Source organism: Populus alba, chromosome 18 (assembly GCF_005239225.2).
Source record: "Populus alba chromosome 18, ASM523922v2, whole genome shotgun sequence".
In the NCBI taxonomy this organism is placed as follows: domain Eukaryota; kingdom Viridiplantae; phylum Streptophyta; class Magnoliopsida; order Malpighiales; family Salicaceae; genus Populus; species Populus alba.
Window position 1 is genome coordinate 15,673,035 of NC_133301.1, and position 18,434 is coordinate 15,691,468.

Below are 18,434 nucleotides of genomic sequence, written 5' to 3' on the forward strand. Positions count from 1 at the left end.
ATATTTATTTCCAACTCAAATTCATGCCCTCCTAACCAAATATTTGTGCTTTTATATACCACGGTTATATTACTAACTCTTCAACATTTAGTAAAAAAAAATGTTGATCATTCTTATAGCACCCAACATTTTCCATTTTAATTTTAACAAGGTTCAATATGAATCTTTACTGATTGATTTGATGTCGTGTTTTTTTCCTACTAAACACTAACTTTTTAATTTAGTTTTCCTAATTTTTTTATTTTTTTTAGTTTTATCAAACTAAGAGTTGTTTGAGAATAAATTTGAACCGTGTTTTTTTTAATAATTTTTTATATTTTTTTATCATTATAAATATAATATGTTAATGTTACAAATAATTTTAAAAACAATTATTTTTTTATTTTAATACATAATTCATAATATCTGAATTCATTCATTTAACAGTTATCTTTAATATACATATTCTCTTTGTTTACTTTTATAATACTTTTAATCTGAATATCTTTTAGGAAAAAAATGCATGATGAAAATGTTTTCTCGTACCAACTCATGGAAAAAATACACGATGGCACCATCCAACGGACCCATCTCGTGGAAAAAAAGAAGCAGGATGGCATAGGATGGCAATGTCCTCTTCATCAAATTTTTTTTCATTTTGATATTATTTTGTTTTTATGTTTTAAAATTATTTTTTTAAAAAATAAAATTTTATTTCATTTTATTTTTTGTTTTAAATTAATATTTTTTAGTATTTTTAGATCATTTTAATTTGTTGATATCAAAAATAATTTTTAAAAAATAATAATAAAATATTATTTTAATGCATTTCCAAACAAAAAAACACTTTAAAAACCAATACTAACCACACTTTCAAACACCCCTAAGTATTGCTATTATTGAATTTTTTTTCCTTGTCAAGACTTTACTATTCATCCTTTTTATATTATTGTAGATGAACTGTTTTAAAAATTATGATTTTTTAATTTCTTCCTCAATTTGTTTTTGACAATTTAGTTCTAATTAAACTTCAGTTGATTTTGATTTTTCATGAAATGGTAAAATTAAAAGAAGAGGGACTTAAATAAAAAAAAAGACACCAAATATAAGTGTTATGCCATAAGTTTCGCAAAGAATGCACTTTGATTCTTAAATTTTAAAAATTATGCAAATCATATAATTTCAGTATCTCAATATTTTTTTCAATTTGATTTTGATACAAAAACTTATTTTTGTTATTTTTTAATCCATGATTGAGAAAGAAAAGAGAGATTGTCAGATTCTGGCGATAGAAAAAAAAAAAAGTGTGTTGACATCGATTTAGACTACCAAAACAGACGGTATTTGTGTCAAATAACTTTATTTGATGAGGAAAGCTCATATTAAGTTGTTTTTTTTTTTTTTTTTACCTTTAAAAAAACTCTTGAAAAAACAAATCTAATCTTTGGTTGATTTTCTACCTTAAAAGAAACATGATAAGTTTTATATATATATATGTAACACTACTGATCACTTCTTTAAATATTAGTTATTGTTGATTAATGAGAATTTAAGTGAATAGAATTGTATGATTTCTAGAAGAATTAATTCTCTAAAATTTTGTTATATTTTCTATTTTTATTTTTATTAATTTGGCTTTTTTTGTTTACTTTTTAATATTTTTTGGATGAGAATGAAATATTTTATATAAACTTTAAAAACAACTCTGAGATTTATTCATATATGTTTTGTGTGACTCCTTACTTGTATAAATGGATGAAGCATGGGAATTATAGTACTTTCTTTTTATAATACTTTTAATCTGAATATTTTTTAGAAAAAAATGCATTATGGAAATGTTCTCTCGGACCCACCTCATGGGGGGGGGGGTGCACGATGGCACCATCCAACGGGCCCATTCATGGAAAAATGGATGATGGCAATGGTCTAAAAGGCTCAAACTCTTAGAAAAAAAATGGAGGAAAAAAAAAGGAGGATGACATAGGACGGCAGTGTACTCTTCATCACAATCCTTTTCGTTTTCATTTTTGATATTATTAAGTAGTGCTTGCGTGGATTTTTTTTACTCCGCAAGGCCTCATTGTTTTCTCCAATAATATTGAGGATGGATTGTATAAAATTTTATATTTTTTTAATTTGATTTTCAAAATTTAATTTTGATGATTTAGTTATAGTGAAAGACCAATTAATTTTGATTTTTATGTATACAACACTTCTCCATTTATACCTTCTAGATTTATAAAGTAAATTCTAACAGGGTATTTTTTTTGGCAAGGTGGTTTAATTTATTTTTTTATTAAATTTAATTTTTATATTTAAATTTTTTTTTTTTATATATTTTCAAACTAATATGCTAATATTAAAATTATTTTTGTTTTGATATAAAGCATTTATTTTTTGCACTCATGAAATACAAAGATTAAAATAAAGTTGAAAGAATTAGTTTTTTTCTTTTTCAGTGATCATTTAATGTCTTTATAATAGTTTTGAGATTAAGTTCATAGCTCTCTCTCTTTAAAGACAAGAAATATATGACAAGATTAAAAGATACCTTATATTTTATTAAAATAATTAAAAAAATAACTTGGACGGATTATATCGGTGAGGCTGTGGGTAAAAATATACTAATGATTTGTGTGTCTCACACCGACAGAATAAATTTATCGATAAAATTGTTTAATGGTGTAGTAAAATCACTTCAAGTGAGTCATAGTTCATGATCAATTCCCTTATTGATTGATCAAATTTTATAATTAATAATAATAAATGAGTAGCATGCTAATAAGTATTTTGTGGAAGTGAACTGTTTTTGATTGACAAAAAGAATAATTAAGCGATCCTCTTCTTTTTATATAATAATATAATAACTACCGTAGTTTAAATTATCTCGTGTACTCTTGAGATTGGAGGATTGCCACCATATATTTTCGATGGTGGAGAAATACAGTAGTTTAGGGAATTTTATTAAATATATTATATTAATATAAAGAGGTGCATCTTAAAGTTATTTGGATAAAAAAACTTAATTAGTTTTTCAATTTATATACGCTAGATTTATAAAAATTTATCCAATTTTATTTGGCATATCCATAAAAAATCTATGAAGAAACGAAGATATTTGAAAAATAACAGAAAATAAATCAAACCAAAAAATGGATCAAATTTGTCACGGTAGTGAGCCATCAAAGTGGTGAAAATAAACCCAGGTTTGATCGATATTTGTTACAGAAGACAGCTAGCGGAGGTTCAGGCTTTAATTTATAGAGCGTTGGAAAAAACTGCATGATAGCAACGGTCTCCCATCCCCTCTCGTGTACAGTATATATAATCTCGTAGAAAAAACAATTGATAGCATTAATGGTCTCTCACAGACCCATCTTACACTGCAAAATAGCTGGCTACCGTTAACCTTTCATTTTGTTTTTTTTTTCCACAAAAGACTTTGACTTGGGGTAGCTAGCTAGCATTAACCTTGCATTAATGTTTTTTTTTTTCCACAAAAAACTTTGACTTGGGGTCAACTTTTCAGTTCATTGCTTTTATGGAATTCAATTTTATTTTACTATTATGTGATTTCAATCAATGTTAATAAAATCCAGTTCACAGGTTCATCCATAATGTAGCCCGATTAAATAGTGTAGGTTTACATACCTTATTTTTCAGGCATGAGGAGATATAATTATCAAAATTTTATATTTTAATACTATAATTCATAAAATTATTTCCCTTCTTTCTATATAGTTTATGTTATCACAACCTTGAAAAATTAAAATTAAAGTTCCCAATCCTATGGAGCAAAGGTCTTATGGGCCCATCACATAGAAAAAACAAAAGACGACTGATAGCAATGGTTTCATAGACCATCCCATTCACCTATATCATGGAAAAAATGCAAATGATAATAGTCTCACAAACCCATCTTATACTGCAAATTCCTATCCATCTTACTTGTTGACTATATTAAAAAAAAATAGAGTAATAAGTACTATAGAAAAAAAAAAAAAAGACTCATTGTCATGACAATGACAGGAAGTATTTTACAAACATTATCATTTATGGTTTATTTTATCAACGATATTGTTTGATTTTGTCATCGCCATCAAAATTAAAACATAATTTTCCACACGTTATTTCCATAAAGAAACTAGCAAGTCTTCCATAACCATCATTGTCATGCAAAGTGAGCTTCCTAACATTAATTTTTTATTCATGTTTTCCAAAATAAAAAAAAAAACAAAAAAAACTGACATGGGGTAACTTTATAAAAAGAATACAAGTTGTCGGTTAATTACTTTTACGCAATTCAATTTTTTTTTCTACTGTATGGTCTTAATAAGTGATATTAAATTAGATTCAATACTGATAAGTTAATCTCAAACCTAGCTTAATTTATATTTTTAAAAAAATTCAAGTGAAAATTGACTCAATCAAAACTAACTTAATCAACTAGATAAATTAACTCACAACTTCATCAATTCAATCATAACATAATTTATTAAACTACATAATATATTTAAATATGTGCAATATGTATTTTAAATTTAATATTAATAATTATAACTTTATAACATAAATTTATTTAGTTAATAAAAAAACCGGTTCACATCTGGAAGTTGGTATATACCTAATGACGATGAATATTTTCAGCTTTGGAAAGGGAGTATATTTTCAGCTTTTGGAATCTCATGAAGCACAAAGGATTACTCGAGGTGAGCTTATTTAGGGACAAAGGATCCACAGAGAAGAGTTGACTTGGGGTGCCTAGCATTAACCTTTTATTAATGTGGTTTTAATTAGCATCATTAAATTCAATTACAAATAATGATTTCAGCTATTTTTATATTTCATTAGAATAAATAAGTAAATTACTTATATGGTTACAATATTTTTTTTTAAGAAAATATATTGATTTCATGTGTCAATAACTTTTAAGGATTTTTTCCATCAAAATTTATTTTAATTAAAAAAAAATTTATTTATCAATACAATTATTATTTTGTAGGGGACTTTTTCTCCAAGAATATTCAAACTCAATGTTATTTTTTCAAAGTCACATCATCGGGAAAAAACAAGAAAACCAATGGAATTTTTATAACAATATTTGATTGATATGATAAAAAAAATGAAATTGGTATAATGATATGAGAAAATAAAAGTTCATACTAAAATCAATAAAAAAATGAAAGTAATTGATGTAATAACATGGCAACCATATATACATTTTGTGTTATATGGAACCTGTAAGAACATTTTATGGATCAAAATTTAAAATATTTTATTTTTTAAGCTATAATTGTGTATTCGGTCCTCTATTCATGTAGACGAGGAAAATGATAATTTTAATATAAAAAATTTTAGCACGCCCTCATACTTTTTCACGTAAAATTTGTAATAATTAGTTAGAATCTATTTCCATAAATCATAAAATAAAAAGTCCCAATTGGAATTCGCAAATTTTAAAAATTAAAACTTCCTAAATATTAATATTATAACACAAGAAACTAATCAAAGTAATTCATTAAATATGAATAATTTTCCACACGTAGCAAGTCTTTTATATTCACCATCTTCATGAAAAGTCATGAAGTGCCTAGCATTAACCTTTTATTCATGTTTTTTTTCTTAAAAAAAAAAAAAAAACCTTGACTTGGAGTCAATATTTTAAGATGGAAAAAATACAAATGAGAATAGTCTCACAAACCCATCTCACATTACAAAAAAATAGATTGATAAGTACTTTAAAAAGAAAAGGAAGAAAACTTATTGTCATGACAATGACATGAAGTATTTTTAGAAATATTATCATTTGTGGTTCATTTTATTAATGATATTGTTTGATTTTGCCACCACCATCAAAATTTAAGACATAATTTTCCACACGTTATTTCTATAAAGAAAGTAGCAAGTTTTCTGTATCCATCATTGTTATGCAAAGTGAGCTTTCGAGCATTAATTTTTTATTTATATTTTTTCATAAAAAAAAAACTGACACGGGTTCAACTTTATAAAAAAAAAAATACAAGTTTTCGGGTAATTACTTTTATGCAATTCAATTTTTCTTTTATAATGTAGTTTTAATCAGCGTTATTAAATTTGATTCAAGCCTAAATTAATTTGAAACCTAGTCCAATTTAGATTTTGAAAAAAATCTGATCAACTAAATAAATCAATCCACAATCTAATTAACTCAATCAAAAACCTACTTTATTAAACTTTGTAACATATTTAAAATACATGCAATATGTATTTTGAATTTAATATTAATAATTATAACTTGTAACATAAGTTTATTTAGTTAATAAAAACTGATATATATATATATATATATATATATATATATGTTCTCTCGTCTTTCTCACTATTGTTTCTTCTTATACTACTTCTGGAGCTTGTTTTGTCAATCTTTTGTTTTTTTGGCACTCATGACTACTTATGGGGGCTTGCTGTGTCCATCTCTCCTTTTTCTTTTTACCATTCATGACTACTTAAAAAATCTATTAAAGTTATTGGTAGAGTGATTCAATTTAAAATAATATTATTTTAAAAAATTATAATAATATGATTTTAAAATATAAATCTGGTTTTACTTGGATTTTTACTAGATTTTGGATAACCTACTAGATTAATATAGTTATATCAGTTTGACTCCCACTTAATTTAATAATAAAACTGATTTGAGTTAAATACTAAATTCTTTGAATCATGAAGTTGACCCTACCGGGCTTAATAACACCTCTCACGTCTATGAATCCATCAAAATTCCTCGTCAATTTTCTCAAACGAGCAATTAAATCCCCAATTAAACAAAAGGACGTAATGTAATACTTAAAAAGAAATGGGCTGGGCCTTGGGCTTCATGAGGGGAGTGATTAGCCTTTATTAGCACGGCTTCCAAGCAAACCAACCTTCTTTATAATACTTTTTTCGTTTTCCTTTTAATTATTTGTTGTGGCATGAAATGATGGAAAAAAAACCAATAAATTGATTAAACCGAGAAAATTGAAAAAAAATAATTGAAAAAAATCGAATAAAAAAAAAACTGAATTAACCGATTAAAAAAATCACAAAAAAATTCCGGTTTCTAAAATCTGAAACCTATTGAACCGAACCGAACCGAACAGAATCGGTTCAACCAGCCACCACTTAAAAAAAAAAAGCAAGTATAAATACCATGCTTTCTAACCCTAGAATAAATTAACCCATCAACTGTCGTCCCCCCCTCCCCTCACTTCTCTGCATCTCTCTCTTTTAACATTTACTTTCTCTTTTACTTTAATTACTCTTTGGTTGGCCCCCCTCCCCTCTCTTCCCCTCCCTTCTCTGCATCTCTCTCTTTACTCTTTGGCTGGTGAAAAATCAAAGCAGAACAAGTTGGTTGTCGTTGGCTCTACTGAGACACAGAGTGATGAAGAAAATTACTTGGCTGAGTTAACTCACCAAATGGCTTACTGCGCCTTTGAAGATGATTTCAAGAGAAACGAACTCCCTTGCAGCACCGAAAAGACTAAGGTATTGCTTCCTTTATGTTTCTTTTAAAGTAGGACGATCTGCTCTGGTTTCTTTGATTATGTTTTCTGGGTTTAATGTTCGGGTCTTGGGTTTTTTGCCTGATTTGCAAGGTTGGCTTTTGTCTGGATCGTCTCCATCAACGTTATGTGCAGTTGTAGACAAGGATTTAGTCGTGGAAGCCTGAATGGATCTTCACCTCTAGCAACTTGGGATCTATTGTATGAGGTTGCAGGAGAAGTATAGAGGACCATTGGGTTTGAACCGGTTTGGAAGGAAAAAAATCCTAACCGAACCGAACCGAAATTAATCGGTTTGAACCGGTTTTCGGTTCGGTTCACAAAATTAAAAAAAAAATTCAGTTTGGTTGTTTATTTTGGTTCAAAACCGGACCGAACCGGAAATGCTCAGCCCTAAGGAAAATCACCTCCAAAAATAGAAGTCTTCATTGCCCGGAGGCTCTATGGTTGAACACAACTGAAAAAAAGCTCCGGGAAGGCATCGTTATAGCAAATAGGGTCAAAAGGTTGGATATGTTATTACTTCCTCCCCCGTCTTCTGTTTATCTTTTATGCTAGCTAGCCTCTAATTTTGGCTCTACCACCTTTCTATAAATAAAAAGAAACAGAAATAGAAGCAGAAGCAGAAGAAAAAATAACTTAGCGCGGTTGTGTATAGATAGTTTCCTTAAATGACGCATGAACATGTCTGATGAGCAAAAAGAAAAAAAAAATGGTAAAGATGATACTTAAACAAGAGTTGATATAGCAAGTAAGAGTAAGGACATAGAAACTCCTATCTTAGTTATTCGACAAATATTCAGAAATTCTTCAAAATCATTTCTTGACATAACATCTCACCCACCCCTTAGCCCTTGTCAAATCCTCCGTCCCATTGTGCCCTTGCACATAGACTTGCCCCCGGGGTAAGTTCTAAAACTCGGGGCATCTTTTATATGGAAATTTAGAGTCATAACTTGATGTTTAATTCTTGTGATTCATTGCAAAATAACTTTAAAAAGGTTACGGAACACTTCTATTACCAAAAAAAAAATGGCTAAATATATTATATATGTGGCCATTTTTTCTAATTATATGCTCTGGCACGGGGTGCATTACTGTAAAATCTTTTGTTGTCCCAGGCTTGGGATTGAGACATTGCCGCCTGAAGAAGGATTAACATCACACTTACCTGAGGTATAAGACGGTCTTATGTTTGGGATTTCCTGTGTGTTTTAAGTCGGTGCATTCTGAGGTAATTATGTGGTTGCAGGGTCACTGAACTCCAGATGATATTTCAAACTTGTTGCAGAGTCCTCCTTTCCGTCAGCAAGTGGATTCTTTTACTTATGTAAGAAATGCGAGGCTGATCCTTCTTGTTCTGTTTCTTGTCCTTTTGATGATAGCCAATTTTACAAGGTTTAACTCTTTTTTTTGTTTGAAGGTTCTCCAAACTGGACAAATAGATGTGGCTTCAGAACCTGTAGCTTAGCAATGGTTCTTAAATACATGGTGTTTTCCGTAGCAAATCATTTACTCATGTTCATCAGCGTTGACTAAAGTCTTTAGCTAATTCTTTCCTGGGAAATTCTGATTAGGGTTGATTATATAGTTGAAGAGGAGGAAAATGAACTCTAGAGTATAAAGGGCTTCGTGTGAATTATCAAAAGGGTAAAAAAGAAACATATGTTGAGCACCCAGAGATCTTGCCAACATGTTCTTTGTTTTTTCAGAATAATATTGCCAACATGTTCTTTGTGGGTCATATTATTTTATTTGTAATTAGAAGAAGAGAAGAAAATTCTCTTGAAAGGATTGGTTTTTTATTTCTATAATCACCTGATATCTTCAAATTAGTTTTGAGGTTAAATTCATAGCTCTGTTACATTTAAAGACAACGAATATACCACGAGACTAAAAATTATTTTATATCTAATTAAAATAAATAAATAAATTAGTAATGTAGTTGTAATACTGTTAAGCAAATTACTACCACTCACTTCCAAAGAGTATTTCCATTTAATCCAAAGTTAATGATCCAAAATGAAATGTTGCCAAAGGTATTCATGGAAAAAAAAAAAAATGCTAACTTGAATAAAATCTGGCTTCGTAAATTTTATGAACTAACGCTATGGTTCGGTTATTTAGTTTTTGGTTCGGTTTTTAATATTTTTAATTCGGTTTCCATAAAAATCCCAAATTATGGAGTCTAGTTTGAAAATTAATTAAGTATAGGGACCAAAACATACAATATATATGCATTAAAGTACTTAATTACATATACACAAACAAAAAAACAACTAAACAAACCAACCCTACACAAAGAAATTAAATCTTGCCGCCTCATACCCTCCTTAGTTTACTACTGCTCAGTCACCCATACCCGCCACGCAACACCCACCAGCCACCACCATCAAAGCTTGCAAAATGGCGGTCTCCGTCCGCCAGACAAGGGATCGTTCTTTTATACATTATTAAAACAAAAGCCATCCTCTTTGTGCAAGGGGTACGTAGCTGCTGCTAGTTGTGTTTCTGTGGTGAGGGAAGTTAGTAGAAAAAATTGGTTTTAGCCTTAAAATGGGCATCTTCGAACCGTTTAAAGCTATCGGATACATAACAAGCGGCGTTCCCTTCTCCGTTCAAAAGACTAGGCACTGAAACCTTCGTTACAGTTAGTTGATTGGGAGTCAGGAGGGGGGTTTGCAGCTTTGGAATGTGAGTACGAAGAAAATGCTGCATGAGTTTAAAGGGTGGGGTTCGTCGGTCAGTTGTTGTGTGTCATCGCCAGCATTGGATGTTGTTGCGGTTGGTTGTGCTGATGGGAAGATTCATGTGCATAATATTCGATATGATGAAGAGGTGGTTACGTTTTCGCATTCCACGCGCGGTGCTGTGACTGCATTGTCTTTCAGTACAGGTGAGGAAGTTATTTCTCTTTAGGTCGGTGATTTGTGTTTAGGAAATAAGGGTTCTGTTGTTCTTATAATTCGAATCTAATTTAAAGATTTTTTTTCTCTGTTTTTTTAGATGGGCAGCCACTTTTAGCTTCAGGAGGTTCTTCTGGTGTTATAAGCATTTGGAATCTGGAGAAAAGAAAACTACAATCAGTTGTAAGAGAGGCTCATGATAGTTCGATAATTTCATTGCACTTTTTGGCTAATGAGCCTGTGCTGATGAGTTCATCAGCAGACAACTCTATTAAGGTAAGAAGCATTTCAGCTTCTGCTTATGTTTTTAGATTTTGTTTTCTTAATAACGAATAGGTGATCAGTTGATATAAAATTAGTGCAGTTACACATTTCTTTCTTGTTACATTCAATTCATGTTTTTGTTACTTTGATTATGAGGATTGTAAAAGTAAACGATACTACAATAAGTTCTCAGCTTTGCCATATGCTTAGAGTCTTTCTCGTGTTGATTTTAGAGAACGTTTTCATTAGAGTTTTTAGTGTCTATTTGACATGCTTCTACGTGTTTGCTTTGTTCAACACCAAATTCTGATGGACAAGTATTTGGTCACTTCAATTTTTGTTTGCATCACATAGGGATTGTGGGCTCTGTTTTCTTAAGAGCATGAGCTTAAAAAAATGTTGAAACTTGCCAATGATGGTATAGACTGAACAGAACATTGTGCAGGTTAGTTTAAAGTGATTGAACAACTATACCTCAAGTCTCCACCTTTTGATGATACAAAGGATCCAAAAGAATCTCAAGAATGGAAGTAGAGATATATTGTACAATTTGTATAGAATGGTCCCAAGGAAGAAACTCAAAAATTCGCAACAAAACAGATACCTCAAGCTATTGCATTGTATTGAATGTTCCCAATGATGACTGTTTCTTTACAGTGGACGATGCAATTTCTTGACCAGCATACTAAAATTTTTAGCTTTTGAATTCCAATCTTTGCTTTGTTTATCCTATGCTCAGACTATACTTTTTTTCCTCTTGTAGATGTGGGTTTTTGATACAACTGATGGCGATCCTCGACTTTTACGCTTTAGAAGTGGACACAGTGCTCCTCCACTTTGCATAAGGTAATATGCTTTTCAATGTAACTTTAGGATTGAAATTCTTCTTGCTCAGTTTCTTCTTCAATGTAATTGAATATACGCCCTTTTTTACCAGTTAAAGATCTTATATGGTTCTTGTTCTCTACTCATAGTTATTTATCCTCCATTCCCCTTCCTTAGTTTTTGTGTTTATGAATATTAGATGGCTTCTCATCTAATTGAAAACTTTCTACCAACCTTGACTGTGATTTCTAACATTAACTAGATATGATGTTGTATTCAGTACTAACTCATGCCATAGCTTATTTTGAAATTCATGTGAAAACTTCCAGCATTTTCTTGTGACATCCTCGTGTTCTGAAAATTATTCATCTACCACAGGTTCTATGCAAATGGGAGACACATTCTATCTGCTGGTCAGGATCGTGCCTTTCGTCTTTTCTCTGTCATACAGGTTTGATATTTTCCAACATTGAATTAAATTTTCATGTGCTTTATGGATGGTTTCATGCAACTGTGAAAGTTCTGTTATGCATTGGAAACCTTAGCTTATATAGCTATCTGATGTTTAATATGATTCAAGTAAATTCCGAGTAGAAGAAAGGAGGTTCTATCTGATTACATGGAAACAATGGAAAAATATATATATGTGAAATTTACGTCGTCTTATAATTATGAAAAATATTTTTTTTGTAGTGATTTTATTTAAAGTTTTCGTCAATAGGTCAATATTGGACCAAAAATGAAATTCCATACAACCTTTGTTTCATTTTAGAATCCTTTTAACATTTTACATCCTGACTGAGTAAAAGAAATGGAGTGAAAAATGACTACCATCTTCTCCATAAACCCTGCTCCTGCTACACAGAAATTGCAATTATTGCACATTTGGATGGGCTAGTTCTATTTGTCTAATATAAGTATGGGAATGAGCCTCTCACACTCTCTTGCTAGGTTTATTGTGTTTGCTTCTGCTCAATTTCTGTTTTGACCCTTTTCCTATATATATTTTTTAATTTCTTATTCAATTTTTACTCTGATCAGGACCAACAAAGTAGAGAGCTCTCCCAGCGTCATGTATCCAAACGAGCCAAGAAACTTCGGGTGAAGGTATGATTGGTACTTTTCACTCTATTTTCACCCAATGAAAATGCTGCACCTAAATTTTTGTAAATATGGCTGCTAGCCTATTTTATTTATGCTCTATCATTCTTGTTCCTGGACACTAAACTGTAAGTGTATTGCATTATTCACATTCTTACATAAGAGGTGTTGGTTTGATGAAAATATGTAGCAGGTATAAGTTTTGGGTCTATGCCTATAAAAGCGTTAAATTCCTTAATGTTTTTGAATATATTTTAATATGATGCACCCTACAAGTTTTTTTTTCTTAAATGATTCTTCTGGTTTTACTTGTGTGCTTCTTGATTATAGATTAGGTTCTCATTTTACTCTGCAAAGTGCTATTCTACTTTGCAAGTAGAACACCACTGATTTGGGTGCTTAAGATTCTTATTCACTTGATTTCCAGGAGGAAGAACTGAAATTGAAGCCTGTCATTGCTTTTGACAGTGGTATGATCTTTCTCAGAGAGCTCTTCAAATGCTTAAATGTAGATGTTTCTTGTTCTAGGATTTGTGTTCTGAATGACTTGTCATTTATTAATGCTATAGAGGAGGTGATTGTGCCTATATCCCTTTTCTCAACTACTCTCCTTCAAATCTTTTTACTCACTGCTTCAGTTCTCATCTGTTTTCTTTGTCTATGTTGTGGTGTACTTTTGAAATAACTGGTTTATCAGATTATTGCTATCACACTTCACATTTAAGATGTAAACCCTGTTTCAGGGTGAAGGAAATCATTTTGATCTTGACAAATCAACAGGATTTTTTTCAACTTAGAAAAAAGAAAAACCTGGATTTTCATTTTTTCATTATTTTTTGTTACTGAGCAATTGGAACAAGATTGAAGGGAAGTCAAGAACGCCTAAGCTTTTAGGAATGACAGATGGTTTTGGTTCATGACTGTATTATTATCAGGCTTGCACCATTAGTGCATGTGGCAACTTCGCTATCCTAGGAACGGCGGGTGGTTGGATAGAGCGATTCAACCTTCAATCAGGAATTAGCCGAGGAAGTTACCTGGATGTTTCAGAGAGAGGAAGTCATGCCCATGAGGGGGAGGTGGTTGGAGTTGCTTGTGATTCCACAAATACCCTAATGATAAGTGCAGGATATCACGGAGATGTAAAGGTCAGTGTTCCTCACTATTATGCAAGCTCTTTTATTTTATATTTAGTATTTGAAATTATCACATATGCTATATCCTCTCTAGTGTGTAACTGCTGTTGCACGTTGTGGCTTGTTCGTTGTTTGTAAATGTTTTGTAGGTATCATGTGTCAGGATAAATGTTCTTCTATTTACTTGCCTGCCTTATAGTGCTAGAAAAGATACAAATGAATATTGCTTAGGTTCCATCTAAGTTTTGTTGGAATTTTCATTCCTTGAAAGGGTTGGCTGTGCAGTTTTGGGATTTCAAAGGACGTGCATTAAAATCAAGATGGGAAGTTGGTTGTTCTCTGGTTAAGATTGTTTATCATCGTCTTAATGGTAGTGGTCTCCTTCTGCTGAAAGATTGCAGTTATATACACCCAGACACATTGTTTTATTGCTCCTTGGATCTTCTAATGACATTGGTTTGACATGATTTCTAGGTCTGTTGGCGACTGTCGCAGATGATTTGGTTATCCGTTTATTTGATGCCATTGCACTGAGAATGGTTCGTAAATTTGAAGGTCATACTGATCGAATTACAGATTTATGTTTTAGCGAGGATGGGAAATGGCTTTTGTCATCCAGTATGGATGGAGCTCTTAGAATTTGGGATGTCATCTTAGCAAGGCAAATAGATGCAGTTCATGTTGAGGTGTCTGTCACAGCATTGTCTTTTTCACCAAATGTGGATGTGCTGGCAACTACCCATGTTGATCAAAACGGGGTCTATTTGTGGTACATTCTCAATTGCATGTCTGAAGTTTGGTTTTTATGATTTTTATTGGCAATTAGTTGGATACTACTCTATTTAAGGCTCGAGGATGCTCTGTATGGATTTTGTTTCTGAAAGGTGTGGTCTTGAGAAAACTGATTGAAGGAGATGCACTTTTGTATTTAAATAGAAATCAAATATTTAATTGAGATCTTGAAAGTGTTCAGCTGCAATATTTTGTACTTGTACCAAGTAATTTTTTGTTTCATTTTTTTTTTCATCGAGGCTGATATTTGTAAACTTTTCAGGGTTAATCAGTCAATGTTCTCCAGAGGTTCAAGGATTGATGCTTATGCTAGTGGGAAAGAAGTTGTGAATGCAAAATTGCCATCTTTAATTGCAGTTGAAGGTTCAAATGCTGAGAATGAGGATACTGACAAGTCCATTGTGAAACACTCAGTATCCAAAGAAGCTTCTACTTTTCCAGCTTTCAGTCAGCAAATTCCAGATCTTGTTACTCTCTCCCTGTTGCCTAAAAGCCAATGGCAGAGTTTGATCACCTTAGATATTATAAAGGTTTATTCCCCCTCTATCATAATGTTCCTCTAATGTTGTCATGTGTTATGGCATGCTGAAGTTTCTATTTATCTAATCTTCTCTGCACAACTTCTATTTGTTTTTCTTTTCTTTTAAGTTTGATTTTCCCTCTAAATCAATGATCCACAGGTACGCAATAAACCAATTGAGCCTCCAAAGAAGCCCGAGAAGACTCCTTTCTTCCTGCCTTCAATTCCATCTCTATCTGGAGAAATATTATTTAAGCCCAGTGAGCCAGTGGATGGGGATGATAGTAGACCTGATGAAACGGAGAGTGATAGGAGAAAACTTGACATTCCACCAACTCAATTTTTGGAACTTCTTCAGTCTTCTTCAGAGATGAAAAATTGTGAGCATTCTAGTTCTCCTCACAGTTGCACTATACTATCTCAAGTGTTATCATTGATGAGCCAGCTGAAAGCTCTTTGATGATTTATGTATACTGGATAGCCTGGTAACGTTTTAATTGCGTACAAATTTTGCAGTTTCAGCATTCACTGAATATATCAAAGGTCTATCTCCTTCAAATTTGGATATGGAACTTAGAATGTTTCAGATAATAGATGATTATCAGGAAGAACTTGAAACGAGACCTGAGTTTATTTCAATCGAGCAGCTGCTAGACTATTTGATTCATGAGATATCCAGCAGAAACAATTTTGAGTTTGTACAGGCCGTCATAAGATTATTTTTGAAGGTATGGATTCATCATTGTTCATTTGTTCATTTCTCTGCACATTTTCGGGCAATATTTTTACCCATTTTTCTTTTCCATTGGTTAGAGATAATATCGAGTTGTCACTGAAGAGCACAAAATCTAGAACTATTAAGTTTGTTTTTCCACTCTTGTACTAAACTGAAGAAAATAAGCATGTAAGCAAAGGGAAAAAATTGGGTTATCTCCCAATATTTGCTGGCAATTCTCCGAGAAAGTTGAGAATATTGTTTAACATCTTGCATATTCTTCTGTTCAGATTCATGGCGAAACAATCAGGTGCAATCTAAAATTACAGGACAAGGCAAGGAAGCTTTTAGAGACTCAATGTTCAGTTTGGCAGAGAGTAGATAACTTGTTCCAAAGTGCTCGATGCATGGTCACTTTCCTTAGCAATTCACAGTTCTAACTTTACTACCGCAGTATCAGCTTTTGTCATCTGTGATGTTACCAATTTTGTAGTCAAAAGTTATTTACAGGTTTTGTTTTTCCTTTAACTGTAAATCTGCTGTCCTGGCACACTCTAAATGCTGTCAGGGTCCATAACTTTCTTTCCCTAGATATGTTGTAATGTTGGATGGGAAAGCATCATTGTTTTGTATTCTTCTCAGGCAGCAGAATATTGCCAAGAAAGTACTCCCTCTATATCCAATATTTGTCCCATGACCCGGGACTTCCTTAACTTGACCATAAGTTCAACTTCCCTTTTTCTTCAATATTCACTCAGTAGAACAAGTATTATAACATTCCATAAGTATTATGAATAATAGAACAATTAAATTAGTTACAACATACATGTTTATTTCCAAAATATAAAAGTATATCTAAAGAGGAGTACAGCAAAATTGTAAACTTTCTAAAAAAACAATTACTTAAAATATATCACCCATGATTAAGTTAGATAGGTAAATATATTTTTGGATACAAAATTATGTTACAAACAAAATATTTATTCTTCCAAACAAATCATTTGATTAGATAAAAAAAAAATACAAATTCATGAATCTATCACTTGACTTGAAGTTGTGAGGTATCTAAAAATTTAATTTATATCAGTCACGATTAATTTTACACTCAATGATAATTTAATATATATATATATATATATATATATATATATATATATATTTGCATTATCATTTACCAAATAATTTATTCCTTACTATACTCTTATCTTTGCAAATCAATACCATTAGTATCATTTTTTGAGGATATATCAATATCATTTCTAGCCTAAACCAAACATTTGTTCTATTAATAAATCAACTTGGTTCTTTAATTGTCCATTAACCAGGGCATTAATCTCATTACTTAGAGATTTAGCTTTTTATATCACTCGTTAACCATAACACTAATTCAATTAATTAGGGGGTTGGTTTCTCTAGTTGCCCATTAACCAGAGCACTAATCCCATTAACCGGGACACTAATTTCATTAACTAGAAAATTAGTCTTTCAGATCGCCCATTAATAATAAGGGTAATAATCTCAGTAACCAGAGAATTAGTTTTCTCTGCTTTTATATTTTAACATTTTTTTCAATTAAAAACAAGATACAATTAAAGAAAATTGCAACTAATACTTAAATAATCAATTCCTTATCCAAGCCTTATCCCGGGTTAATTCTCGAGTTGAGTTTTAAAACTATGATAATAATTATTTTTATTTTATATTGATGCAAATAAACTTGGATTAACCCTTTTGTAGAGAATTGAACAATTTTGTTTTTTTAGTGGGACAAAAATCTCTTAACTAGAATAGTCTTGGATAAGAGATAAAAATTAATTTTATATTGTTTAAGGGTAAATCAAACAATTACACAAAAAAATTGTCTTATCCAATCCTAATCCATCCTTGTCCAACATCTCAATCACTACTACCTTAGTATATGGTGCCTCTTGGTATTATATAGCAAGTGTGGTTGCGCCGTTTCAAGGATCTTTTTCCTTGCATGTTTAGCAAAACTGCACTTGGCTGCAAGCAATTACTGATAATTACTTTGGTTCATGCATTTGGCTAGCTGTTTAATTTGGCCGGATAATATTGAGTGATGCAAATTTTGTAGAAAATTATATCTCAAAATAATCTTTCCAAGAAAAGAAAACGAAAAAGAAAAATGTTTTGGTAGGATCATGTTTGTGAATTCTTCAAGTTATCAAGCTTTCTCTTTATTGAAACAAGATATTTTTGTATTAATCAATGCTTTATTATTCACTAATCTAATTTATTTTAGTTTTCTCATTCTATTCTTACTTTAACTTGTAATAATTTGATTTATCTTAAACAATTTGAATTTTAATAACTGCAATCATGAAAAGTGACACTCCTAATGTGTGGAGAAACTCATCAACACATTGCACAAATATTTTAATTTTTTACAGGCAAATCTCTCTCTCTCTCACACACACACTTGGGTGTTAAAACCCTCCATTTCTTTCGGTGGAAAGTATGTGAAAACCAACTCCATTCCCTTGCCTTAATTGTTATTTTGGGGCACAGTACTTGTTTTATATTACGCGTTGTAGATACATTGTAAGGAGAGATTATGGAAAATCTGGAAGGGAAGTGCATTAACAGCCAAATAAAAGGATTCCATTTTGAGGGAACTTCATCATGAAATTCTTACCATGGCTAAAACCA

General features: G+C 31.3%; 1 protein-coding gene across 1 annotated transcript; it reads left to right on the top strand.

Moving 5' to 3' along the window:
- Positions 1-10,214: 10,214 nt before the first annotated feature.
- On the top strand, positions 10,215-16,438 carry LOC118029082 (U3 small nucleolar RNA-associated protein 21 homolog). Its single transcript, XM_073406180.1, has 13 exons — positions 10,215-10,401; positions 10,512-10,687; positions 11,439-11,521; positions 11,879-11,951; positions 12,542-12,607; positions 13,029-13,175; positions 13,537-13,749; positions 14,023-14,107; positions 14,212-14,506; positions 14,792-15,059; positions 15,210-15,429; positions 15,566-15,777; positions 16,055-16,438. Exons 1-13 carry the CDS (start codon positions 10,215-10,217, stop codon positions 16,202-16,204), a joined length of 2,175 nt encoding a protein of 724 aa, XP_073262281.1. The 3' UTR covers positions 16,205-16,438.
- The last annotated feature ends 1,996 nt before the right edge of the window (positions 16,439-18,434 follow it).

Bases quoted from the DNA above. Each gene is read 5' to 3' on its own strand.
- LOC118029082 (XM_073406180.1), top strand. From the start codon at position 10,215: ATGCTGCATGAGTTTAAAGGGTGGGGTTCGTCGGTCAGTTGTTGTGTG. The intron at 10,402-10,511 runs GTGAGGAAGTTA...CTGTTTTTTTAG, and splicing joins TGCATTGTCTTTCAGTACAG to ATGGGCAGCCACTTTTAGCT. The intron at 14,108-14,211 runs GTAGTGGTCTCC...CATGATTTCTAG, and splicing joins TGTTTATCATCGTCTTAATG to GTCTGTTGGCGACTGTCGCA.